At 37.4% G+C, this 26,561-nt stretch overlaps 2 protein-coding genes across 3 annotated transcripts in view; one reads left to right on the forward strand and one right to left on the reverse strand.

Annotated features, from left to right (window-relative positions):
- The window catches only part of CXADR (CXADR Ig-like cell adhesion molecule), an 81,237-nt gene extending 74,570 nt beyond the window's left edge, over positions 1-6,667 (forward strand). The window contains exon 8 of the mRNA XM_054468596.2: positions 6,235-6,667. Coding sequence (XP_054324571.1) covers positions 6,235-6,276 — 42 coding nt within the window. The 3' untranslated portion in view covers positions 6,277-6,667. The remainder of the gene's footprint in view (positions 1-6,234) is intronic.
- A 113-nt stretch (positions 6,668-6,780) lies between these two features.
- Positions 6,781-26,138, reverse strand: BTG3 (BTG anti-proliferation factor 3). Of its 2 annotated transcripts, XM_063659758.1 has the most exons (6): positions 22,527-24,675; positions 22,394-22,453; positions 22,139-22,319; positions 17,984-18,121; positions 11,737-11,944; positions 6,781-7,460 (listed from the first exon to the last, which is right to left on the reverse strand). In XM_063659758.1, the coding sequence occupies exons 3-6, from the start codon at positions 22,309-22,311 to the stop codon at positions 7,221-7,223; spliced, it is 759 nt and encodes a 252-aa protein (XP_063515828.1). In that variant the 5' UTR covers positions 22,312-22,319; positions 22,394-22,453; positions 22,527-24,675; the 3' UTR covers positions 6,781-7,220. The 2 variants fall into 2 exon arrangements, with proteins under 2 accessions (XP_063515828.1, XP_054324573.1); XM_054468598.2 differs by lacking the exons at positions 22,394-22,453; positions 22,527-24,675 and adding an exon at positions 25,894-26,138.
- Positions 26,139-26,561: the final 423 nt, after the last annotated feature.

Genomic DNA, 26,561 nt, shown 5'->3' on the forward strand with positions numbered 1-26,561 from the left:
CCCCGGTGTGTGATGTTCCCCTTCCTGTGTCCATGTGTTCTCGTTGTTCAATTCCCACCTATGAGTGAGAACATGCGGTGTTTGGTTTTTTGTCCTTGCGATAGTTTGCTGAGAATGATGGTTTCCAGCTTCATCCAAGTCCCTACAAAGGACATGAACTCATCATTTTTTATGGCTGCATAGTATTCCATGGTGTATATGTGCCACATTTTCTTAATCCAGTCTATCATTGTTGGACATTTGGGTTGGTTCCAAGTCTTTGCTATTGTGAATAGTGCCGCAATAAACATACATGTGCATGTGTTTTTATAGCAGCATGATATATAATCCTTTGGGTATATACCCAGTAATAGGATGGCTGGGTCAAATGGTATTTCTAGTTCTAGATCCCTGAGGAATCGCCACACTGACTTCCACAAGGGTTGAACTAGTTTACAGTCCCACCAACAGCACATAAGTGTTCCTATTTCTCCACATCCTCTCCAGCACCTGTTGTTTCCTGACTTTTTAATGATTGCCATTCTAACTGGTGTGAGATGGTATCTCATTGTGGTTTTGATTTGCATTTCTCTGATGGCCAGTGATGATGAGCATTTTTTCATGTGTCTTTTGGCTGCATAAATGTCTTCTTTTGAGAAGTGTCTGTTCATGTCCTTTGCCCACTTTTTGATGGGGTTGTTTTTTTCTTGTAAATTTGTTGGAGTTCATTGTAGATTCTGGATATTAGCCCTTTGTCAGATGAGTAGGTTGCAAAAATTTTCTCCCATTCTGTAGGTTGCCTGTTCACTCTGATGGTAGTTTCTTTTGCTGTGCAGAAGCTCTTTAGTTTAATTAGATCCCATTTGTCAATTTTGGCTTTTGTTGCCATTGCTTTTGGTGTTTTAGACATGAAGTCCTTGCCCATGCCTGTGTCCTGAATGGTATTGCCTAGGTTTTCTTCTAGGGTTTTTATGGTTTTAGGTCTAACATGTAAGTCTTTAATCCATCTTGAATTAATTTTTGTATAAGGTGTAAGGAACGGATCCAGTTTCAGCTTTCTACATGTGGCTAGCCAGTTTTCCCAGCACCATTTATTAAATAGGGAATCCTTTCCCCATTGCTTGTTTTTGTCAGGTTTGTCAAAGATCAGATAGTTGTAGATATGCGGCATTATTTCTGAGGGCTCTGTTCTGTTCCATTGATCTATATCTCTGTTTTGGTACCAGTACCATGCTGTTTTGGTTACTGTAGCCTTGTAGTATAGTTTGAAGTCAGGTAGCATGATGCCTCCAGCTTTGTTCTTTTGGCTTAGGATTGACTTGGCGATGCGGGCTCTTTTTTGGTTCCATATGAACTTTAAAGTAGTTTTTTCCAATTCTGTGAAGAAAGTCATTTGTAGCTTGATGGGGATGGCATTGAATCTATAAATTACCTTGGGCAGTATGGCCATTTTCATGATATTGATTCTTCCTACCCATGACTATGGAATGTTCTTCCATTTGTTTGTATCCTCTTTTATTTCATTGACAGTGGTTTGTAGTTCTCCTTGAAGAGGTCCTTCACATCCCTTGTAAGTTGGATTCCTAGGTATTTTATTCTCTTTGAAGCAATTGTGAATGGGAGTTCACTCACGATTTGGCTCTCTGTTTGTCTGTTATTGATGTATAAGAATACCTATTAATTTTTGATTAGTGGATTCTTCATCTTTAATTTGAAAAGCCCCATTCACCAAACTTCTGTATATAAATGTTTCTGGTTCTGGAGCTGTAATGCTGTTTCACTGGTGAATTAGTTTATTCCTGTGTTATACTTCAGAGTATATATTAATAAATAATGTAAAAGGAAAAATACTCTCTGCTCATTGTTTTACGTAAAACAATTCTTGGTAATTCTTGAAATTTATTCTTCCATGTAAACTTAAAATCAGGCTTTCTAGTTACATAAAATTTTGCTGCGATTTTAAAATTATGATTTATATTGACTATATATTAATTTGTAGAAAAGTAAAGCTTATATAATGTCGAGCCCATTTAAAAATGATATATTCTTCTATTTAGTTTTTGTCTTTCACCAAATTTTAATAATTTTCTTCTCTATAGGACTCACTCCTTTTTGTTGTTGTTAATTTCCAGGTATTTAATAAATTTTCTTTCTCTTTTCTTTTTTGCATCCCTCTACTCTCTAATACTTTTTCTTAATAATGGGGTTTTCTCCCACCAAGTACTATATTTAACATTTTTCTCATGAATATTATCATATTATATATAATGGGAACACTGGAGGAAACTATGTACTATCGCTGCCCCATTATAAGTATTTACTATTTCAGAATATTTCCTTGTAGACACAGTATGATTACAAACATAAAACTGTAGCCACATTGCAATTGTTTAATTCAGAAATATAACAGATTGTCCACGAAACATACAATTTGATTATCACTGATGGCAGCATTTGCATTTGCTAAAAATAAACCCATTGAACTTGTCTTAAAGCCCTTTGAGAAAGTGTCTTTTTACCCTCCAGTTACAAAGTAATAATGCTCAATATAAAAATTTAAAGATCAAAATGTTCAAAGTAGAAAAATAATATTCTCTGTATTTGTTCCATTCCCCGCCTCTGAGAACACTAACTACCATGAACAATTTTTTGCCCCCCACAATACTAGCACCATTCTAGGCATACCATTTTTTTTTTATTCTACTCTTTTTTAATGGCTATATGGTATTTTCCACAGCATTTCCTTGAACAGATGTTCAAATTTTGTTAAACTGTTCATCTATTGGTGGTTACTTGGGCTTTTGTTATTTTTGCCACCCAAAACAATTTTGCAGTGAACACATTACGTAGGTAATGGTCCTCTTGTTTGAGTACTTCTGTAGATTAATTTCTAGAAGTACGTACAATTGCTTGATCAAGGGATATATACTTCAAGGTGTAACTGCCCTCCTCTTTAAGCCTCTACTAACACTGTAAGAGACTGCTTCCCCTACACCCTCACCAATATTGGGCATTATTAATTTTGATCCCCAAAATAAATGTTTTAATTTGTATTTAGTGTTCATATATTTATTGGTCATAACACTAATATTATACACAGAAATGATCCATTAAACCTCTAGTCTAGATAGAAATGTGTTTCACCCATATTCCCTATAGATTTATATTTTATAAATTTTATGTATGTATATGTATACACACAAATAAACGTTTTTTAGCCATGGCATTGCTGTCTAAATCATAATTAGTATTTTTAAGTCCTATGAAATTTAAGCACAAAGTCTCCCATGATTATGTTTCTTAACTTTTATGGAAGTAATTTTTGTAGCTAGGTATTTCTTTTTTGATAGGAGAAACAAATTCAGTACTTTTATTTGTGCTGATTTTGTGCTTTACAGAATAAACATCAAACTACCCTAACTGCAGTGATGTATCTGCTACAAGTCTTAATGGTGAATTTGTTTTTGATAAGGGTTAAACATGCTTCCACTTTTGTCCTTATGTTATCCTTAAAAGTATATGTGAAAGAACAAAGGAACATAGAAGATGGCCTAATGCTATTAAATTTGGAAGCAGGTGATGGTTTCTGCAATGAATAAAGTGCACGTATTTTAAAGAGGAATTGCATGAGCCTTCCCTTGTGCTCATGAGTGCTTGTGTGACAACTTCGCAGTATGAGTCAATGCCATGAAGTGCCATATGCAATGCAGGGATATTGCTGTGTTTCCGTAAGAGCCTCACAATGTTATTGCTTCATCCACTGGAATAGATTCCAGAGTATATGAAGAAATTTGGCACAAAGTTTACTAACGTTGTACACTCTGTTAAACTGCCAAATAACTGATAAGAAAAAAAAGTTAAAGACTATGAGACTTGGGAATTACTACTCATTATGTGTGATCTTTCCATGTAACAAGCCATTGGTACAGTTTGCCTTGTCATCTGTCTTCAGTCTACTGGGTTGTACTGTTTATTGCAATTTAATTTCCATTTCCAGCAAATAAAACTATCAGATGATCAGCCAGCTCCCTCTTCAGATATATCTGAGTAGTTTGTAACAAGAAACTTGGCCAAAGATTTATTAGTGGTTAATCAATAGATACTTTAATGTCTTATATATTCTCATTCATTTACCTTCGCACTGGTTCCTTTTTTAAAAAAAATCTTGGTCTGATAATGAACCTTCTTACAAGTTTCAAAATTTGGTAGATTTTACAGGTAACAAAATGAATCTGGTGGCAAGGTACCATGGCATGGGCCTGGAAAAAGCCCAGCTGGGGTTTAAGTCAGAGCTTCATTATTTAATTTTCTGTGATCTTGGGCATTTTTAACTTCTCTGGAATCCTTATCTAAACTGGGATGATAATGGTACCTACCCCCTGAGGCTGTGATAATTAAATAAGTTGTTGCCATGTGGTAATAAAAATTTAAAACATTATTTACTATTATGTGTAAAATGGACAGAATGGCTGCACAATAAACTGTACATGGTAGGTGTTTGTATTTTTCCCTCTTCCTAATCATAAAATAACAAATTAACACATACCTCTGTTAGCTGAGAAGTTAACATAAATGCTTTATTATCTTAGCTTGGAACCATAGAAGTTTACTAAAAAGTTAAATACTTTGAGATGAACATTATACTAATAAACCAGAAATAAGCACTTCTTTAGTATTAATGTGATAGAACTTACCAAAAAAATTTTTTTTCAAATATCCAAGTTTAACCTATAAAATTTAGAGCTTTGCAGTTATGCCTACAAATATAAAAATAAAATGGAGAATTTAAACAAATTATTGTTCAGTGATAAACCACTCCTGCTTGAAATAGCCCGATAAGGCTTTCAAGCTGAAATTATGTAGCCATGTTTTAAGAGTCCCCTTGGAGTTGTCTAAGGGAGACAAACTTAAGAGACCAAAGCACCTAGTCATAATTACTACTAAAAAAGGGTTTGGCAAACTTTTGTACCCCATGCTTGCTAGAGCTTAAGACCCAGTTCCTGAGTGACAGTTTTATTTCATTGGGAATAGATTGGAAAAGCCATATTTATGAGAGCTTTCTTTTGCTCTAAGTAAGTTTCAGGACAAGGTGGAGGATGGGTAGTCGAAACACTGGCAGAATCTTCTATGCGTAAGTAATACATCTACCTGTATGCAGCTGAATTCAAAACTAGTGGTTTCCCCAAGAGGCCCTGTCATTTACTCATCAGAACTAATTAAGGAGATTTTGTAGTAACATGCAATGTTCTGGCTACTAGGTATGTGCCAAAAATAACACTTCCTTCTTGACACTATTATGCTTCTGATTTTCCCAACAAGCCTATATAGTCATCCCTCAGTATCCTTGGAGGATTGGTTCCAGGACCCTCCTGGATACCAAAATCCTCAGATGCTCAAGTGCCTTATATAAAATGGCTTCATATTTGCATATAACCTATGTGCATCCTTTAAATCTAGATAATACCTAATGCAATGTAAATAGTTACATTTTAAAATTTGTATTTTTTAATTTTTATTTTGAATATTTTCCATACATGGTTAAATACACAGATGAAAAACCTACAGATGAGGACCAATTTGCTCATAAGCAAAGCAACAAATAAATTCTATCTGCTAACTTCATGATAAAAATACTTGAAACTTTCCAACTTTACACCAATCACCTACAAATCTGCCATTATCACCACAAAACTCTCAAGGACCCATAAGGAAGCAGTGTGATAACTTTGAGAATAATTTTTTTTTCCTTTCTTTCAATAACTTTGGTTAAAAAAAATTGATAAAACACATCTCCCTTGTGACACTAATAAACATGCTCACGTTTAAATAGGCAGTCACTAGATTTCAGGAAAAGAGTAGATATGGTTTAGAGAGATGTTAAAATTGTGTATGGCTTAACAGAGTACAATATTAAAACTAGAAAAGTCTCTAAGGTTTAAAAATGAGTTTTCTGAAGTTGCAAACTTTAAAAACTGACTTTACATTTTCATACTATTGAGCTATACCTTTATGATTTGTGCAGTTTTGTATTTCAATAGAATTTATCTTCCTAAAAAATAACAATTTGTGGAATAGCCATGGCCATCCAATGATTTATTAGCAAGTTGTGATTTTTCTGGTAAGTCAAATAATTTAAGACTGCAAATTTAAAGATGAAGGTGATGGAAAAAGTATTGCTGATCTTAGTTTTTAAAAATTTACCTTTGGAGAAAAATCAAAACTCTTATAGAGATATCTCTTTTTTTCTTTTTGTAGTTCAAGTACCCTTACAAGACTGATGGAATTACAGTTGTATAAATATGAAGGACTACTGAAGAATCTGAAGTATTGTATTATTTGACTTTATTTCAGGCCTCTAGTAAAGACTTAAATTTTTTTTTAAAAAAAGCACAAGGCACAGAGATTACAGCAGCTGTAAGAACACATCCACTTTATGCAATGGCATTAGACATGTAAGTCAGATGTCATGTCAAAATTAGTACGAGCCAAATTCTTGGTTAAAAAAAACCCTATGCATAGTGACACTGATAGTTAAAAGATGTTTTATTATATTTTCAATAACTACCACTAACAAATTTTTAACTTTTCATATGCATATTTTGATATGTGGTCTTTTAGGAAAAGTATGGTTAATAGTTGATTTTTCAAAGGAAATTTTAAAATTCTTACATTTTAATGTTTTTGCTATTTTAATGTTTTTGCTATTTAGTTTAATGTTTTTGCTATTTAGTTAAATACATTGAAGGGAAATACCCGTTCTTTTTCCCTTTTTTATGCACACAACAGAAACACGCGTTGTCATGCCTCAAACTATTTTTTATTTGCAACTACATGATTTCACACAATTCTTTTAAACAACGACATAAAATAGATTTCCTTGTATATAAATAACTTACATACGCTCCATAAAGTAAATGCTCAAAGGTGCTAGAACAGATCGTCCACTTCTACAGTGTTCTCGTATCCAACAGAGTTGATGCACAATATATAAATACTCAAGTCCAATATTAAAAACTTAGGCACTTGACTAACTTTAATAAAATTTCTCAAACTATATCAATATATCTAAAGTGCATATATTTTTTAAGAAAGATTATTCTCAATAACTTCTATAAAAATAAGTTTGATGGTTTGGCCCATCTAACTTCACTACTATTAGTAAGAACTTTTAACTTTTAATGTGTAGTAAGGTTTATTCTACCTTTATCTCAACATGACACCAACACAATCAAAAAACGAAGTTAGTGAGGTGCTAACATGTGAGGATTAATCCAGTGATTCCGGTCACAATGCATTCCAGGAGGAGGTACCCATGTCACTGGAATTGGGCGATATGGTTTATTTTTCCTTCCCTGATTTGGATAACCAAATGGAACAGGAGGAGGATAGTGATTCTGATGGCCATTCCCTCGATACATTCCTGGCTTTTTTCTGGGCAAAGGGTGCCACATTGGAAGAGGTGGAAATATAAGTTCTGAAATCTGTAAGGAAGAGAACACATTAAGTTAATTCAAAGGAAAAATTCATCATCTATGTTCCAGATTTCTCATTAAAGACAAACAAAGTTACCCACAACCCTAAGATCACATCTAAGTGACATTCCTATTGTCAGGTCTAAATACATTAAAAACCTCATTTGTAATAGGCGTATAATGTATAACAGTTGACCAATGTTTTCTGAATGCATAAAGAAATGAATAAACTCAAACACAGTACTTCCTAAACAACTTCAACCAGAAAAGACCAAAACATGGAACGAATGGGTAAGGACATACTTGTTTTAGTCCAGTGGTTTCCACAGCTGGCTAAGCCAGGAGTCACTTGGAGGCTTTTAAATACAAAACATTGGAGGTGGAGGCCATTATCCTTAGCAAACTAATGCAGAAACAGAAAATCAACTACCACATGTTCTCACTTATAAGTGGGAGGTAATGATAAGAACTTATGAACACAAAGAAGGAAACAATAGACACTGGAGTCTATTTGAGAGGGGAGGGTGGGAGAAGGAAAAGGAGCAGAAAAGATAACTATTGAGTACTGGGCTTCACACCTGGGTGATGAAATAATATGTGCAACAAATCCCTGTGACCCATGTTTACCTATGGAACAAACCTTCATGTGTATCCCTAAACCTAAAATAAAAGTTAAAAAAAAAAAAAAAAGATAAACACAAAACATTCATGCCCTAGCACTGGTCTAATGAACAATAATAAAATCTCAGAACTAGAGACCAGGTATTTTGACAAAGCTCCCCAGGTGATTCTTATGTAGCCAGTTTAGTATTTGGGAATAATAGCTTTAGATTATCCCATAAATCAGGTGGGCACATCAAGTTCACATTATTCAAAATGTTCTTATCAGCAGTTTTAGTCCTCTCTGCTTAGAATGCCACATCTTCTTAAATTTCTGATTTTGCTGATCTCTAATCTGCATTTCTAAGTATAGGATTTTTAAAAAAAAAATATATTGTGTATAGCATTGCATTCATGATAGAAAATTCAAAAGGTACAAAAGGGTAAACTGTGGAAAGTCCCTCTTTTTTTATCTCACCCTTTATCTTCTTTATCTTAACCCTTCTCAAGGGCAACTAACACCAAACATTTTTTTAAATATACCTTTAGAGATATTCTATCCACATCTATACACATTTTAAAAATATATATGTATACTGGATTGCATCCTGCTTTTTACATTTCATAATAATTCATTTCAGAAACATATCAATACATAAAGATCTCTCTCATTTTTCTACAGCTAGATAGTATAGCAATGACTATAAATTAAATGGTTTCCTAGTAATGGGACATTGAGGCTGTTTTCAGTCTCTTACTATTAAAACAACGATACACAATGAACAAAACAATGCTGCAATGAATAACAGCACAGTAAATTCTAATATAAGGCTTTACAGGCATATTTTCGTTTCTTTTGGTAAATATTTAATACTTAGGAGTGGAACTGCTGAGTAATAGAAGAGTTACACATTTATCCTTAAAAAGTGCCAGTTTTCCGAAGTAGTGGCACTATTTTACATGGCTACCAAGTTTATGAATCTAGCTGCTTCACATCCTTGCTAACATTTCATGCTGTTAGACTTTTAAATTGTGCAGTTCTGGAAGAACTAGTGTTTCATATGGATTTAATTTGCATTCCTCTGATGATAAATGAAGCCACTCATAGAACTCCTTTTGTAAAGTGTTTATTCACATCTTTTGCTCCTCCCGCCCTTTTTTTGAGATTACAGCAGGATATGCCCATTATTTTTCATTGAGTCATTTACCTTTTACTAGAGATTTGTGAGCGATTTTTTAAAAAGTATATTCTGGAAATAAGTCCTTTACAGATATATGTAATGAGAATATTCTGTCCTAGTCTATGGTTTGCCCATTTTCTTAATGGTTTCTTTGATGAACAAAAAGATGATTAATTTTGATGAAGTCCAGTTTGTCAATTTTTTTCCCTTATTAGTTACTGTTTGTCACCCACTAGAAGAAATATTTGCCGTCACAAAATAAAGATGATATTTCCCTATGTTTTCTTCTAAAAGTGTCAGGGATTTATCTTTTATATCTAGGTACATGATCCATCTCAAATCAATATTTTTGTGTATGGTGTCAGCTAAGTTAGGTTCGTTTTTTTTCCTACACAGATCATCCAGTTGTTTCAGCACAAGTTCTTGAAGACTTTCCCCATTGAATTGCTTTGGCACTTTTGTTAAAAGGGAGAAAAAATACTAACTGTATGTATGTGGGTCTACTTCTGGACTCTCTATCCTGTGCCATCAATATATTTGTATGTTTTTAAACCATTACCACACTGTCTTGATGAATATATAATAGCTTTGAATTAGTGTGAGCCCTCCAACTGATCCTTTTTAAAAATTTTGAATCAATTTGACACTTCCCAGAAAAAAACCTTTTAAGATGTTCATTGATACTGAATTGGATCTACAGATCTATTTCAGAAGAACTGACACAATCTTCATTTCTTCGTTTTTTAAGATATGAATAATTCTTTATCCCCTCTCTTGGGATACCTTTTAGGAAACAGTAGAGAACAAAAATTCCAAGCTAGAAATTTTTTTGTCCTTATTTGATAAAACTTTTTTAAAGCTTGTGGCAATGCCAGATTCAAGATACTAGAAAGAAAAAATAAAAGTGGGCCATTTGCACTAGCTTTCACACAAGGACTCACAGTAGTAGTGTTTCTCTATTATAAAATGTTTTGCTAATGAGTATTATGCCAAGGAGAAATGTTTTCCTTAAAAAGCACGTAAGAGACACCTCAATTTCCATAACTTTCTGTTATCCTAAGTCTTTCAACATGAGGGAAAATAAGTGCAATTTAATTTTAAAAGAAATCCTAAAAATTAAAGGTTAATTTGCTTGTAAAAAATTAGCAGCAATCAATTTAATTTGAGACTTACATTCTTGCTTAACAACAAATAAAATTCTGAGGTAAAATTGCCACACATTTGGATGAATTCCAGAAAATTCAATATACCTAATTTGCAATATATAATCCATCACACAGAGAAAAAAAAATGCCTCAAATATTTATGGCAAGGGTTTTAAAAATGATCCTGAAGTACAAATACTATGTTTACTTATTTATATAGGGAATCTCTCTGGAAGGATACTAAAAAAAAAAAGAAAAAAAAACCTGGTAATGAATGTCTCTGTGGAAATGCATAGGACTGGTGGTTGGGGAGAAAGAGGACGTCTCACTATTATACTGTCTTGTACTGTTTGAAGTTTCATAAAGCCAGGTACATGTTATATACATATACATATACATATATTCCTAAATTATGATAATCTTCAGAAATAATCTTCCCCTCAAGTCTAGGAAGAATAATTCAACTGAGAAAAAAATGAGAAACCAAAAATTAAGTTACACTGAAATAATGTTCATTATGTAAATGTATGCTGAATTTAAAAGTTTAGTTTATCATACTAAAAGCTCCAATATTCTGCTTCTTACTCATTAGTTCTGAATTTTCATTTTTAGCTCAACCTTACCACAAACCTAGTATGTTTCATTACATTTAATCAAAGCAAGTAAGTAAAAATAGATACCTTTAAAAATTAGTAATAAGTATATTTACAGAATAAGGCTCAACTCAAAAAATCTCTTTAAATTGTTCTGACTTTAAAATATCTTTCCTGTTGAAGAATGCTGTTTGGTCAACAATTTTTTAAAGTCGATTAAATGTTCTTTGGTATGTAGATATAAGTAGTAAATCAGTCAATGGATCTGTAAGTGCAGGCACACTAGCTATATGACTTTTCAACTAGTAAAGCAAAAAGGGAGACAATGTTTCAGCTTGAGTAAAATATTAATTATAATATAATAAATTTAGAGAGGTTTCTCTTTAATCATGGAACGGGAGAGAACAGAAAGTTAAACCCAAAGGTACAAAACAAAGTGTTACATACTACAAAAAAATAAGTGGTAACTTTTGAATGAGATTTTAAAATATCGGGAATGTTTTACCATCATGAATTTTCTACTTTTTGCCAATTTTTCTGAAATATATTTATCCTAGTTATCGTATAGTGAAGCTGACCTTTGATAAAATGACTCAGGATGCCTATTTACGTGCCAGAGAAACAGCTTTCCCTTAGCATGGGGGAAGGCAAGAACTATTATCCAGAATCTCAAATCAGAAACCTTGGGCAATGCCAAGAAGGACTACCTGAAAGGTCCTGGCAATCCCTGCACATCCCTTTAAAACTGAGCTGTTTTCGTGGTTACCTGGTACACAGGACTTGCGGCTGCAGTCACCGAATTGGGTTTCACTTCCATTTCCTTACTTGTTTCTTCATCTGAAGAAGAGGATCCTGAATGATAATCAGAGGTAACCTTATCAAGGGCCCTGGTAACTTTCCTGGAGATCTCATCCTTGTTCTCATCTTCATTTTCAAAGCTGGCAACAATGAATGCATTGTTTTTCTCTCCGTACCTAAGAATAAAATTAAAAACTTACAAATCTTGAAGTCACATCAGCAAAGCAAAAAATGTCCATAAAAACAAAGAGAGATCTCTTGTTGATGGACATGCCATCAATACAAGGCAAAGATCAAATCATCATAGAACTTGACCCTACACATTTAATATCCTGATACAGTTCAATGCCAGCAAGCAAACCAGTTTTCTACTTCTGGTCTATTTAAGTATTCATAAACATAACCCCATTTTCTTTCCTTATTTTCTTTCTACTAATTCCTTAAAAAAAATTGTTTAAAACATCAAAAAAGTCCATTGTTTTGATTACATTTTTGCATGTGCTAATGAAATTGGTTGTACAATAAAACATTCTGATGTATTTTTATTTTTTTGAGATGGGTTTCACTCTGTTGCCCAGGCTGGAGTGCAGTGGCACAATCACAGCTCACTGCAGACTCTACCTCCTGGGCTCAGGTGATCGATCCTCCAACCTCAAACCTCCCAAGAGGCTGGGACTACAGGAGTGTACCACCATGCCCAGCTAATTTATATACATTTTTAGAGACAGGGTTTCACCATGTTGCTGAGGCTGGCCCCGAACTCCTAGGCTCAAGAGATCCACCCACTTCAGCCACCCAAAGTGCTAGAATTACAGGCATGCGCCACTGGCTGATTTTTTTTTTTTTTTTTTGAGACGGAGTCTCACTCTGTTGCCCAGGCTGGAGTGCAATGGGTGCAATCTCGGCCCACTACAACCTCCACCTCCCAGGTGTTCAAGTGATTCTCCTGCCTCAGCCTCCTAAATAGCTGGGATTACAGGTGTCCGCCACCACGCCCAGCTAATTTTTGTATTTTTAGTAGAGATGAGGTTTCACCATGCTGGCCAGGCTGGTCTTGAACTCCTGACCTCAGGTGATCCACCCGCCTCGGCATCCCAAAGTGCTGGGATTATAGGCGTGAGCCATCACGCCCAGCCCCAGCTGTACTTATAAATGTAACGTATATGCTAGTAAGTCAAGTCACAGATCGACTAGAAATTTCCTATAAAATTGACTTTAACCCCAATTAAATAAAAAAGGGGGCCTGTTATTTATACTCACAAAAATGAGAACTGAGGCAGTTATTGAGATTAAAGAGAAAAGATCGTTGTTAAAGAACATAGAGGTTTTGCTTAAATTATATTGCTTACTTCAGAGTTTCCTAGGATAACTACTCACCTCTCATCTTTATTTTTTTTAAGGTAAGATGAAAAAATCTTGTTATTCTTCCAAAACATTTTTGAGACTTTTGATTTTTTTTTTAAGTTGTCAAAATATGTAACCTATGCTGCTGGTTACTTAAAAAAAAAATTCTGAACTGTAGGAAAATAGTGTAATAAACTCAAGTAAAACCAAGAGTTTTTATTCAGTGGACATAGGAGAAATCCACAAATCTATTTAAATAGATTGCACAACGTCAACACTATCAAACAATTTCTAGCATCAGGACAAAGGATATTGTTAAGCAGTTCTTACAAAACACATACAGTTAGAAATGCAATTAAAGTGATTCTAAGTTTGAAAAAAGATAAAAATAAGTAACTAAGTAGAAATAATGTCAAGCTTTTGATTCAATAGTTAGCTGATGTTAATTCATTTCAAGATAGCACTTGTCTCAAATCATTTTTGAATCAGAATGGTTATCTATTATAAAGTAAAAGGCTTAACTGCTATAAAGCCTTTGAAAATGTACATGAGGCTGGGTGCAGTGGCTTACACCTGTAATCCCAGCACTTCAGGAGGCCTAGGTGGGCAGATTGCTTGAGCCCAGGAATTTGAGACCAGTCTAGGTAACATGGTGAGACCCTGTCTCTCAAAAAAAATAAAAAAACAAAAAGAAAATGTATGTGGAAATCTAGTAGTCTCAGAGATCACAGATAGATGAGTTCTATTTCTTCAGATAGCTATGCTGTCTTCCATTCCTATAGGCCAAATGAAACTATAAATACTACTTAAATATAGTACATAACCTCGCTTTTCTATTCTTTTTTAGTTTACCTCATAAAAGTTGCTACAGGGGCCGGGCGCGGTGGCTCATGCCTGTAATCCCAGCACTTTGGGAGGCCAAGGCGGGCGGATCATGAGGTCAGGCGTTCGAGGCCAGCCTGGCCAACATGGTAAAACCCTGTCTCTACTAAAAATACAAAAAATAGCCGGGCATGGTGGTGTGCGCCTGTAATCCCAGCTACTCAGGAGGCTGAGGCAGGAGAATTGCTTGAACCTGGGAGGCAGAGGTTGCAGTGAGCTGAGATCGCGCCACTGCACTCCAGCCTGGGCGACAGAGCGAGACTCCATCTCAAAAAAAAAAAAAAAAAGTTGCTACGGGATGGTGGAATGGTGGAAGGGGCATTAGACTAGTTTCTCATCTCATTCTGGCTCTGCCACTGACTAGCTCTGGTCACCAGAGGCAAGTCACTTAATTTCCCTAGGCCTTAGTTTCCTATATGCTGGACGAGGAAGCTGGAGCTGGCTAGATAGTGGTTGATCTACGGCTGGTGACTCTTCGTAGTGTAAAATACCTAAACAGAAGCTGGACATGGTAGCTTACATCTGTAATTCTAGTACTTTGGAAGGTCAAGGCAGGAGGATTGCTTGAGCCCAGGAGTTCACGATTACAGTGAGCTATGATCATGCCACCGCATTCCAGCCTGGACAACAGAGCAAGATCCTCTCTCTAAAACAAAACAAAACAAACAAAAAATAAAATTCCTAAACAATTGAGTTCCTCACAACATAAAATTTGTGTTCTCTAATTTCAAGTTTACTTAGCATAAGGTTTTAGCAATACACATTTACTCCATGTCCTCTCCACAGCTGGAAGACTCAACAAATTTCAAGACAATCAAGGGTTAATTCATGTGTTAATGACACTAATATAACAATGGCTTAGGCCTATCTTCAGTTTTGCCCATTAATGGAATCAAAATTCAAAAATGGAAAGGCAAGACATTTGAGAAAAATTCCTGCCTTTGTAGAAAGAAACCTTAACCAAGGGCAAATATCTAATGATTGAAGGATGAGCATTATTAACTCAGATTTCTTTGACACCCAATTCGGTTCTGCATTTTTCCCTTTGTACTATTTTGGTATGAGGGCTCTCTCTTCATGGTAAGAGAAGCTGCTGACTATACTACTATAACATTACAATGTGCAGTCGATCCCTTAGGAGAATTAGTAAACACCTGGACAACTTTTAAACTTTCCATTTTTCAATGATCACTGGTAAAACATCAAGGCTAATTTAGTTATTTAGAAACAATCAATAGTATTTAACACTCTATTGGGGAAAAAAAAGGATTGCAGAAATCACCAAAAAAAAAAAAAAGTTGTAAAATATGTTGAGTAGATAATGAAGCTGGCATCTATTCTCAGAACTTCTCATCACAGGCAAGATTTATTTTCTAATCTGTATCACTAAGTGATAACCTTCCTAACTATATGGCACTCTTTGTACTCTTGCAGCATTTTATTCTGTCAGAGTAAGTGAAGACTATGAAGAATGTTCTCAGTGCATCTCAATTTTTTTTACAATCTTAGTCTCTAGTATACCAATGAGTTATTATTTTTAAAGATTCTCAGATATTTGATCAATTGTATACTTGCTAGATCAGCTTTAATTTTCAAAATATCTATGTTTCCAGTTTTGGTGAAAAAATATTTCTCAATGTCTTTTTCCTCTGTTAACTTGTATCAACCACCTCTACTCAATGGTTAATACGTCTTTCTTTTTGGGGTTCTGTTATTGAATGAACACCTGACACTCGCAGGTGATTTCTATTAGCTGTGAAAAAAATCACATCAGAGCCAATTTTTGGCAAAATTTTACATATAAATTAGAAGCCTACTAAATGCAAAGGTTTTCTAAGATTAATAAGATGAAAGCAAAGTAGCAGTTTTTTCCTACCAGGCATCATCAAGTAATGAAATGTCTACTGAAGTAGAATGTCCATATAACTAAAGTTTTTATGTTCAGGTACTGAGACTTATTTTAAGCATTTTAAATACATAGGTCCAAAATGTTTATATAATTATGTAACCTGTTAAACATCCTTGGACATAAAAACTTTCCCCTGATGGTTTAGGATCATTATATTGAACATAAACTATTTGATTGTGTGATAACATAATTGTGCTGATTTTTTAGCTTTTTCATTTTTGCCTCTATGTCAGACCACATGACATTTTTTGGTAGCATCTGACTGATCAACCCTCTTTCAAATGCTGCTTCTCATATTTCATGGGTTAAGAAACCACACAACTAACTTAACTGTGTGTTAAATAGGAGCCAAGTAGGATCTAAGTGCAGGTCAAATTAAAAAGTAAACAATTCAATATAGTAGCTTTTTGACAGCTATTTCTTATAAAGGGAGGTCTTCTGCACAGGTTCAGTGGCCAAAGTTTTCCAAGTCTGAAACTAGCCTAAAGTAAGTCCTTAATTAGTCCCAGAATCTAAAAATGTTTATTTTCTCAGACCTAAATTTGAGATAGCTTGCTCCCCTTTTCTACCCGAGAAAGAAGTATTGGAGAATGTTTATCACAAACCTCTACCACCTACACCTGGTTTCCAAAAGCAGTTAAACTTACACCAACCACTGGCAAATCAGGTAGTAACCTCAAGCGGTGGTCCTGACAAAATTTAATGGAAGAATAATTATGTAATTCAGCTCTCCTGTCTTCACCTCCACCTTCATTGCTGGAATCAGGTCAGTCTGCGACCACCTTAGGAGTACATAGTTAGGGTTCCTTCAAAAAGCAACTTTACTACGATCAATAAAGAGGCCAGGTGGTCAGGTGAATTGTACCTCAAAACCAAATACAAACATCCTAAAGGTAGAGCCACAGGAAAATTCTTGCAAGAATTCCATGCCTCTGTTCATCTTCTTCCTGCTAGTTAGAACATCCTTCCCACCTTGTCACCTGGTCAACCATGGCTCATCCTTCACCTCCCAGCTCAAGTATCACCTACTCAGTAGTCTCCTGACTCCTCACCAGATGCAGCAACTTTCTACTTTGTGCAACCTACCATTGCATTTTGTACACACTTCTAACATAAATCAGATAACAATGTAATTTGCTTACTTTTCTTCTCCTTAATTTCAAACTGAACTACCTAAAAGCAGAATGTTGCTTTCGTTTTTGAAAACCCTACAACTGACAGTGCCCGGTCCGCAAATAATGGTTTTTGAGCAAGTGGAGTTCAAAAAGATTTCATACCTAGCACTGATCTTTCACAACTCTATTCATTAGGAGATGTGAAAAATAACCTCCATTATAAAAATAAAACCACGAACGTATCAGTCACTTACATAATCAAAAAGGAGGAGGCCGGGCGCAGTGGCTCACGCCTGTAATCCCAGCGCTTTGGGAGGCCAAGGCGGGCGGATCACGAGGTCAGGAGTTTGAGACCAGTCTGACCAACACAGTGAAACCCCATCTCTACTAAAAATACAAAAAAAAAATTAGCCAGGCACAGTGGTGGGCGCCTGTAATTCCAGCTACTCAGGAGGCTGAGGCAGGAGAATCACTTTAACCCAGCAGGCAGAGGTTGCAGACAGCCAAGAATGCACCATTGCGCTCCAGCCTGGGCAACAAGAGTGAAACTCCGTCCCAAAAAAAAAGAGGAGAGAGGGAGAATAAACAGAAACAGAAACAAACCAAAAGTGGTTATCCAGTATTATTTGGGATTAGCTTCTTAATTTGAAGACAGACAAGTGCACCACCAATTAAAGATAATAGACACCTAGCGGAATCTAGGTGTCTACTTCTTGGTCTACAATAAGCTTCTTGGCAAAGCACTACTAGAAAACCCCCGCCTAATCAGTTTCTTTTTTCAGCTATAAAGCAGGAATGTAACTAGTCCTTCAACATCACCTCCAGAAAAGTATTTCATAAAATTTACATCTGAGAGAGTTAAACCACCAGCTCCTGGCCATAGACAGGCAGGCCGTACATGACAGAATGTCATAAAATTAGTTCCAGCATGGTCATCAGTTCAGCCTCTAAACTTGAGAACTCACCGACAGCACACCTCACATGGGTCCACCCAGAGAGTGAGCTCCTTTGGCAAGCCCAGGTCACTATACAAGATGCAGCTGTTTTCACAGGCTTTCAGGACATCAGGATCAACTCTCTGAAATTTATTGACACGAATACATCTACAACAAAGTGGAGTTATGTTAATGGATTTAAATGAATTTAATCATAAACACCGTAATATCTATTCATACTTGCCAAGGTGAGTAATAAAATAGTAATAAAAAAATACCCTGGTAGAGAACCTAGGAGCATATCTATCCTAAACAGATAATAAATGTGAACTACAGGCACAGAGGCAGCCTGAAAAAAAGATGGCACCTATGTGAGCCCAAGGAAATCACTAGTACTGGGTCTACCTCAGTCTACCCAGAGACTTGACCACCCATGTACATTAAATGAGCAAGGAGTATGAAAGTTGCACGAAATTTTAGAACTCTGAAGGTAAAAGTTTCTATAGGCCAAGTTCCTATACAAAAAAATCTCTAACAAAAGGCCCCATCTAATGTTTCAGATGGTATTTGGAAATGCTTATGACAAGTTCTGATCTGTCATTAACTTGCTTTTATATCTCAGATAGTAAAGTGGTAAGAGGACACACTTGCTTTACCTATAATTGTTCTATAAATAAAGGATAAGTGAAGGACACAGATTCATTCATATCATGTACTTATGATTAAAATACCTAACTAACATGTTATTGGCTTATTTCATTTAACTTCTATTTACCCAAGGACTTTTATTTAAATAGCTGTCAAAATTAAGTGAGGAAAATTTCTAAACCAATAGAGCCTCTGTCCCATCTTTTTTTAACCTATTATACGACATCTACCTAATGGACTGTTCAATAAATACAAAAATATGCATTCCGTTAAATGATAAGCATTCTGATTAAGTAGGGAAATAGGGCCTATGAAGGAAAAGTATTTACTGCCTACAATGAAGAATCAATCAAGAGAACTTGGATTTCAGCACTAATCCTAGTATTTATCAGGTAAGCTTAGTTAAATCACTGTACCTCTTTCTCAGACCTGTAACTATAAAACATGGAAATACAAGTTAATTGATAAATAGTAATTACGCTGTAAAATACAATGATATAAAAACTAATATGCTATTTAAAGTTTTTGTAAGAGTTAAATTATTAGTTGGTTTTAATTTCTATTTAAAAAATGAAAAAGTTCTCAATAGGTAATAGGAATAAGTGTTTCTACATAATAATATTAACAATAATAACCATTTTTAAAAATTTATTATGCAATGGACAATTTCCTAAATGCTTTGCATGTATTAACTCTTTAATTCTCATGATCGTCCTGTGAGTTAGATACTTTTTTCCTCAGCATAAAGAAAAAAGGAGGCAGAGAGAGTTTGAGTAACTTCCCAACATTACACAGCTAGTAAGTGATGGATCTAGGGTTCAAATCCAGGCCACTAGACTCCAAAGAGCAAGTTATTTCCTTAATACTCAACCCTGTATATATGTACCTATCTTAGCATCACCATTAACAATATAACAAAGGCAAAGTGAGAAAAATTATTTTCTAGTATGTAAAATACTGCTTAGTCCTTTTAAAAACATGGTCTTATGCTATAGATTCTAATATTGTATAGGGTAATTTGAAAGATTCCATGTGCTCTGGGACCAAAAGCGGTTAAGGATAAAAAGATATATCTTAGATGTATGTGTTTTTCTTATCTACAATGAAGGTGATACAGGCTCTAAGCTTACAAATTATATATAAATACAGATGCTTAAACAGAGACTATACTTCAACAAAATCTGCATACCTTACATGTTTTGTACTGTTTTTTTCACTCTACATACTGACTACTTATCCATTAACTACTCTTCAAAAACAAAATTTTAAAAGTTGCATAAAAATATTCTATCATTTACTTAATGTTGACAGTTTAGTTCTTTCTATTTTTGCAATTACAAAGTATAAGAAACATCCATATTCATACATGTTCGTCTGCATTTCTAATTATACTTCTAGAATAGATTCTTGGGAGACTTACTGTTCAAAAGGTATGAATATTTTTACAGATCTTGATAATATTGCCAAATTGCTCTCCACAAGTATCTTATTTTTATTGCAGAAAAACAATTTCAACTTACAAACATTTTGTAAGAGAAAGAACACTCCACCTACTCTATCGACTGAAGAGTCTCCACCTATTCTATGGACTGAAGTCTCTACTAACTTGGTTAATCTTATATTCTATTCATTTTTATAATAGTAACAACTCACTATTTTTTCTACTTCAAATACAGCTTTAATATGACTCAGTAATGATACTTCCGATCACATGCCAATTTAATCTTGTTTCAGTTTTTTTCTCAAGTTTTTAGAATTAATAGAAGTGAAATTGTACACTGTCTGACCTTTAAGTATTTACTTGACAGTGCCTCCTTTTTCAGTAATAGTATGGTGGCTTGGCACTTCCAAAAAGACTTCATCCAATGTCAGTTAAATCAGAATAAAAAGCCTCAACGGTTCTAACTTACGAAAGCTGTTCACTCTATCGGAAATGAAAATATGCAAAAAAAAAATTAAGATAATCAAGTGATAAGATAAAAAATGACTTGCGCCTGTGTTAGCATGCACATTTCTATTTTAATTCACATTTTCCAATTTACTGGAACCTCTTTGGATTACAAATGAAAAGGAAAATATACTATTTTGATTTTCTTCTTGTCAATAGAACACAAGCTCACTTGACTTTCAGTACATGAGAAATTAGCAAATAATATGTTTGCCTCCTTTTTAGACTCCTTGAATAGTGCTGTACTTGCAAGAGCTCAGTGGCAGAAAGGAAGTCCTTCTGACATCAAAGCACAAAGTGTTGATTTGTGTAGGAAACTTTGGGGACATCAATATATACAAATAAAAGAGAATTTCTGTAGTTATTACTATAGTCACTGTTCCACTTTTATTTCTTGTGGCCACATCCACAAAATGGGACAATGTTTGACAGCTGAGTTTAGCAGAACATGCTCAACTGAGGTTCCTGAGCAGTCACATAAATACTACAGTGAGCATGCCAGGGCATGTTTTATAGGAGTCTGCTCTTCTTTACTTTAAGCTGTAAATGTACCTTACAAAGCAGAGTACAAAAGACAGCTGCAAGTGAGAATTACCTTCCTTCTCAGTGCCAAAACAGTGGTAGCACTGTGGTGTGCAGAAAGCCCATGAAAACATGGGGTCATGTAGACCTGAGTTCAAATCCCAGAACCTTGGCCAGGCATGGTGGCTCACGCCTGTAATCCTAACATTCTGGGAGGCAAAGGTAGAAGATCGCGTGAGGCCACGAGTTTGAGACTCACCTGGGTAACACAGCGAGATCCCATTTATACAAAAAAAAAATTTTTTTTTTAATTAGCCTGGTGTGTTGGCACATGTCTATAATCCTAGCTACTTCGGACTCTGAGGCAGTAGGATTGCTTGAGCCCAGGAGTCTGAGGCTGCAGTGAGCTATGGTTACACCACTGCACTCTAGACTGGGTGACAGAGCAAAAACAATACCACACAAAAAAAAAAAAAAAAAAAAAAAAAAAGGCCCCCAAAAAAGCAAATCCCAGAGCCATTATTTACTAGTCGTGGATCACAGGTCAGTCACATTCATCTAGAAAATAGTTATACTGACTTCTACCACAAATATATAAATGAGATTATTCCTGTATTAACGACATATCAGGTTAATCTTAGTTCCCTTTTTCCATACTTTTTCTCAAAGAACATATAACATGTAATTTACTTTTCGATGCAAGATTCACTTCTTTCAACTCCTACCATGCCCATTAACGTGTTATTAGGGGTCCTCTAGAATTGTGAAAATCCCTAAGTATGTGTGATAAACAGAAATGCACTGTTAGGAGCCAGGCTATAACCACAAAAGACTAACTCCTATAACCCCATAGCATTGGCCTCCTGTGTCCAGGCAGTGGGACTCCACCACTCCACCAACAAATACTTGTTTTAAAATGAGTAAGGAGAAAATATACAAACACCCCAGAGTTCTATATTTTGCAGATGAAATATCTGTAGACATGGTCTGCACACCCTTCAATCATCTGGCCTTGAACCCACCTCAGGGGTTGATCAGCCTCTGCTTAATCCAATCTAATCCTTTACCTGTAGGCCTGTCCTTTTGATGGTTTTTCTGGATACCAGTGATTTTTATATTTTTCTTGAAGTATTAGGGTCAATTTCTCAGCAAACCTCTCAACTGCCTCTTTTTTCAACTTATCATGTTTTCGAACTAGCCTTGTGAAAAAGAAGACAACGGCAGCAATTTCGTTCTTCATTTTTTTCCCTGCAAAGATAAAACATGTTTTCTCAAAAAACCAAAATATAAAAACTGGGAAGATGAAGCTCTGTAAGATATACCTTCTTTACAGCTCTCCCCTTCCTCCTTCCAATTTTATCTTGTATTTCTTTGGCTCATACCTGGAGTAGAGAACAATCTACTTATCTTTATGCCATAAAGGCCTTATTATAAAATACTACTTAAAAATCTTACCACTTAGCTTCATGAAGAAATTCCGTAAAGAGAGCACATTGCTCCTGTTGGCTACAATAAAACCAGACCTATCAGTAAAAGAGAAGCACTACAATAAACGATATGACATAGATGTTACTGTGTGTGTCAATATTTAGCTGCAATAATCTAAGTATAAAATTCTGTGAAATGATTTGAACTTTAAAACATAAAAAATGTCTACTTTAAAATCTAGAACTGTAGAGCTATTTTATAACAGAAAAGTTCGGCAGTTCCTAGAAAGGTTAAATACAGACTTATCATATGACACGGCCAATTCTACTTCTAACTATTTGCCCAAGAGAAATGAAAACATATGTCCACACCAAAACCTTGTACAGAAATGCCCATAGCAGTATTCATAATAGCTAAAAAGTGAAAACAATCAGTATGTTTACCAACTAAAGAATGGATAAATACTGTGGTATACACATGTACGGAATATTATTCAGCGATGAAAAGGAATGAGTACTAATACAAGCTACAATATGGGTGAACCTTGAATACAGAAATGCCCATAGCAGTATTCATAATGGCTAAAAAGTAAAAACAATCTATATGTTTACCAACTAAGGAATGGACAAATACTGTGGTATACACATGTAATGGAATACTATTCAGCAATTAAAAAGAATGAGTACTAATATAAGCTACGACATGGGTGAACCTTGAATACATCACACTAAGGGAAAGAAGCCATTCACAAATGACCACATATTGTACGATTCCATTGATATGAAATATCCAGAATAAGCAAATCTATATAGACAGAAAACAGATTAGTGGCCTACGGGGAAGTGGGAAGCCAAGAAAAGGAGCATTGCTAATAAGTACAGGGTTACTTTTCGGGGTGATAAAAATATTTACTAAATTTCACTATAGTAATGGTTGTACAACTTTGTGAATATACTAAAACCGTTGAACTGTACATTTTAAATGGGTGAATTACATGGTATATAAATTAAATCCCAAAACTGTTCTACATAAAAAATTTCAGCATTGACTTTCCGAAAGTACTCTTTCAGGAAGAGAGATACATTTATCCACAAGTTAAGAGACACAAAAGCTAGTGGCTCTATCAGGACATATTTAAGAAATGGGAATTCAGGTCACCCACAGAAAAACAAACTAAAAGAAATAATCAGAGATTTAGCTACATTTTGGATTGCCTCAAAGGACTTTAAAAATGGTATATCTGATTTATCATTGATGAATCCTTAAAGGCAAACCCTTGTCCTAAGATTGTTTTGATGTATGTTGTCTCTACTCAGTGAGCTCATTCATCTGGCTGCTGTAACCTGGAGTTATTAAGATGCTGCATTTAGTAAGCAACATCACCTTTTTGGGAGCCAATTACGTATTAAAAACATACAGCCTCTGCTATGTTTAGAATAAAAACAACTAACCTAGCAGTAGTTTGTGTTCCCACATTTCCAAAAAAAAAAAGCTGATTGTTAGCTTTCTTTTCTCAAACTGCTCTTTAAGTCTCTCTTCAGAATGTGACTCTCCTTTATTCCAAGTGCAAATTCAAACAAGGAACCTCACGGTGAAATAAATTCTACACAGTTATCTGAGAGGTGTGCTGGCAGCCACAGATAGCCTGATCCTGGAGGGGAAGGCACACAAATCTTCCTCCCAGAACCCTAGAATGAGAAATTCACCTTCTACAGCCAGCTACCAGGCACTGGGCATGGGTCCACACACGAGTGTTCAAGTATACATAACCCCAGCCCACCACGACTGCTGTGCAGCCTCCTCCTGAAAAATGTAAGCCATTTCCACTTTGTAAAGCTACATTTATATTCCACCACGATACGATGGAAAAGAAAACCCAAGGCAATTTAATATACGGGTTGGGAAGAAGTTTTGCTGATGGAACTACCTTAGCCTCCACTCCAGCAAAGCAAACAAGGAACCACACTGAAGAAATTTACTGAATCTTTAACTAGATCATTCTCCTCATTCATTACATTTGCCAACTATGTGCCACATATCTGAGTTCTGGATTTGTTTTTGTTTGCTCTGCTTCATATAAAAAAAATAGAAAAGAAGGAAAGAACCACTTAGTGGTTGCTTTTGGTTGTAACACAAGATGACTCATTTGGACTTTTGTTTTCCCCATCTGAAGAAATGATAGCTGGAACAGCTGAAAAATAAGCCCACTCCCACCAGTATTCTAGGAGTACCAAAAGGTGAAAGAGGGAGAGTTACAGTGAGGGCGAGAACCACCAGAGGCAAGCAGGGCCAAGAAGACCTCAGGCGTCTTGAGTAAGTAGGCGTCCTCCACCCACACTCAGAGCAAAAGGCTCCCATTTTAAATATCGCACAGTGACGTCATCCTGGGACCTCGTCACCGCGGCGGCTGCTCCTCAAGTTCTACTTTGTTCCACAAGGCTCCTCTGCTCACGGTTGCGTGGATAAAACCCAAACGGAATCCAGAATCAAGCTCGGCCTCGCAGGAGTTTATAACTTTGTACTTTTCCCTCCCTTGTAACGAAAAGCTAATCGCAAACGTTTCTAGGAACACATTTTTCTCCTGATAGACGTTCCCAAGGTGGAGGGCGCGACAAGACTGGCCCGTGGGGTGAGGAGCCCCAGCCCGGCCTCAGCGGCGCCACAAAGCGGGCTCCAAACCATGAAGAGGGGAAATAATTTTCCAAGGGGCTAGGAGTTGGACTTTTTGAAGCCATCGAAACCTGCTGCTAGGCTCTCCCCCTGGGGTTTTGAGAGGTAGGTGAGGAGGGATCAAACATCTTCACCCACTCTTGAAAGAACCGCCTTGAGCTGCGCCCAACTTCTGCAATCCCGGTTTTCCCCAAGTTCAAGGGGAAGGGCCCTGGCGCCCAATGCCCAGCCTCCCCGACAACATCCTCGCCAGGGTGCGCCTGCCCCGCCGGCCCGCGGGTCCGCTGTCCCCGGCGGGCGGCCCTGGTTTCGAGGACCCGGCTTCCCGGAGGCGCGACTCTCCGGCAAACAAGCGGGGCTCCAGAAAACCCACCGACGCGAAGCGGGTGGGCAGAGGGTGGGAAGCCGCGGGGCTGTCGCCCACCCGGAGGCGGAAGGTAACGCGCTGTGGGAAACGTGGCAGGAGCCCTGAGGCGGCGTCTTTTTCCTCAGGCGCCCGCCGAGGGTCCCGCGGAAAGCCTCCCGGGCCGCCCTCGCGGCCCGCAGCCCTGCTCTGGCGCCGAGCCGGAGCCCATGCAACCTGGTTCCATCCCCTGCCCCTCCCCTGTCCCCGGTGCGCCGCCCGCCAGCGAGCCTTCGACGTGGCCGCAGGGGCGCCGGGACCACCCTCCCCCGATACCCACAGCCCCGCCATGTCTGCCTTTCCCCGGCCCGGTCTCCTCACCGCCGCTGCCGCCGCCGCTCTCCGGCCGGAGATTCGGCGGCCCAGACCGTGTCCTGGCCGGGAACTGAGGGCTCCGCCTCAACCGGCCCGCGCTGGGCAACAGGGAGCGCAGCGAGCCTCGTCCGGCGCGTGCGGCTCCCGCGTCGTCGGGCGGCCAAGCGCGCGTTGAGAGGACTGGCGGGCGGGCGAGCGCGCACACGAGCGAGCGCAGCCCCAAAGCGGCGCGCAGGGGGCTCGCGGCCCGGAAGAGAGGAGGGGCGATGACCCGGGAAAGGGTTGGCGCCGCGCGGGATCGGCTCGCGCGCCTGAGGGGCGGTGCCGGGGGCGGGGCTTCGCCGCGAGGCCGCCACCGAGCCTCGGGCCTAGCCGCACCGGAGGCGACACACCCTCGCCCTGCCCTGAGCCTGGCGCAGACCCTCGACCGCGACGGCGCGGTCCGCAGAACCGCGGGCTTCCCTCCCCGGCAAAAAGCGGCGCTGAGGGCCTGTAGGACCCCCGCCCGGCCGCCCTACGTGCGTCAGCGCCTTCGGGGATCGCGCGGGCTTGGTCCTTTCGGCTGTCTCGGCCTTTTTGTTTCCTCCTCAGGTCTCTCCACGCTGCACTTGACACCTTCAGGGCGGGATGGCGAGTTCTAGACCCAGCTCTCTAGACCTGGGGCTTCATGGGGG

Source organism: Pongo pygmaeus, chromosome 22 (genome assembly GCF_028885625.2).
Source record: "Pongo pygmaeus isolate AG05252 chromosome 22, NHGRI_mPonPyg2-v2.0_pri, whole genome shotgun sequence".
Taxonomy (NCBI): Eukaryota; Metazoa; Chordata; class Mammalia; order Primates; family Hominidae; genus Pongo; species Pongo pygmaeus.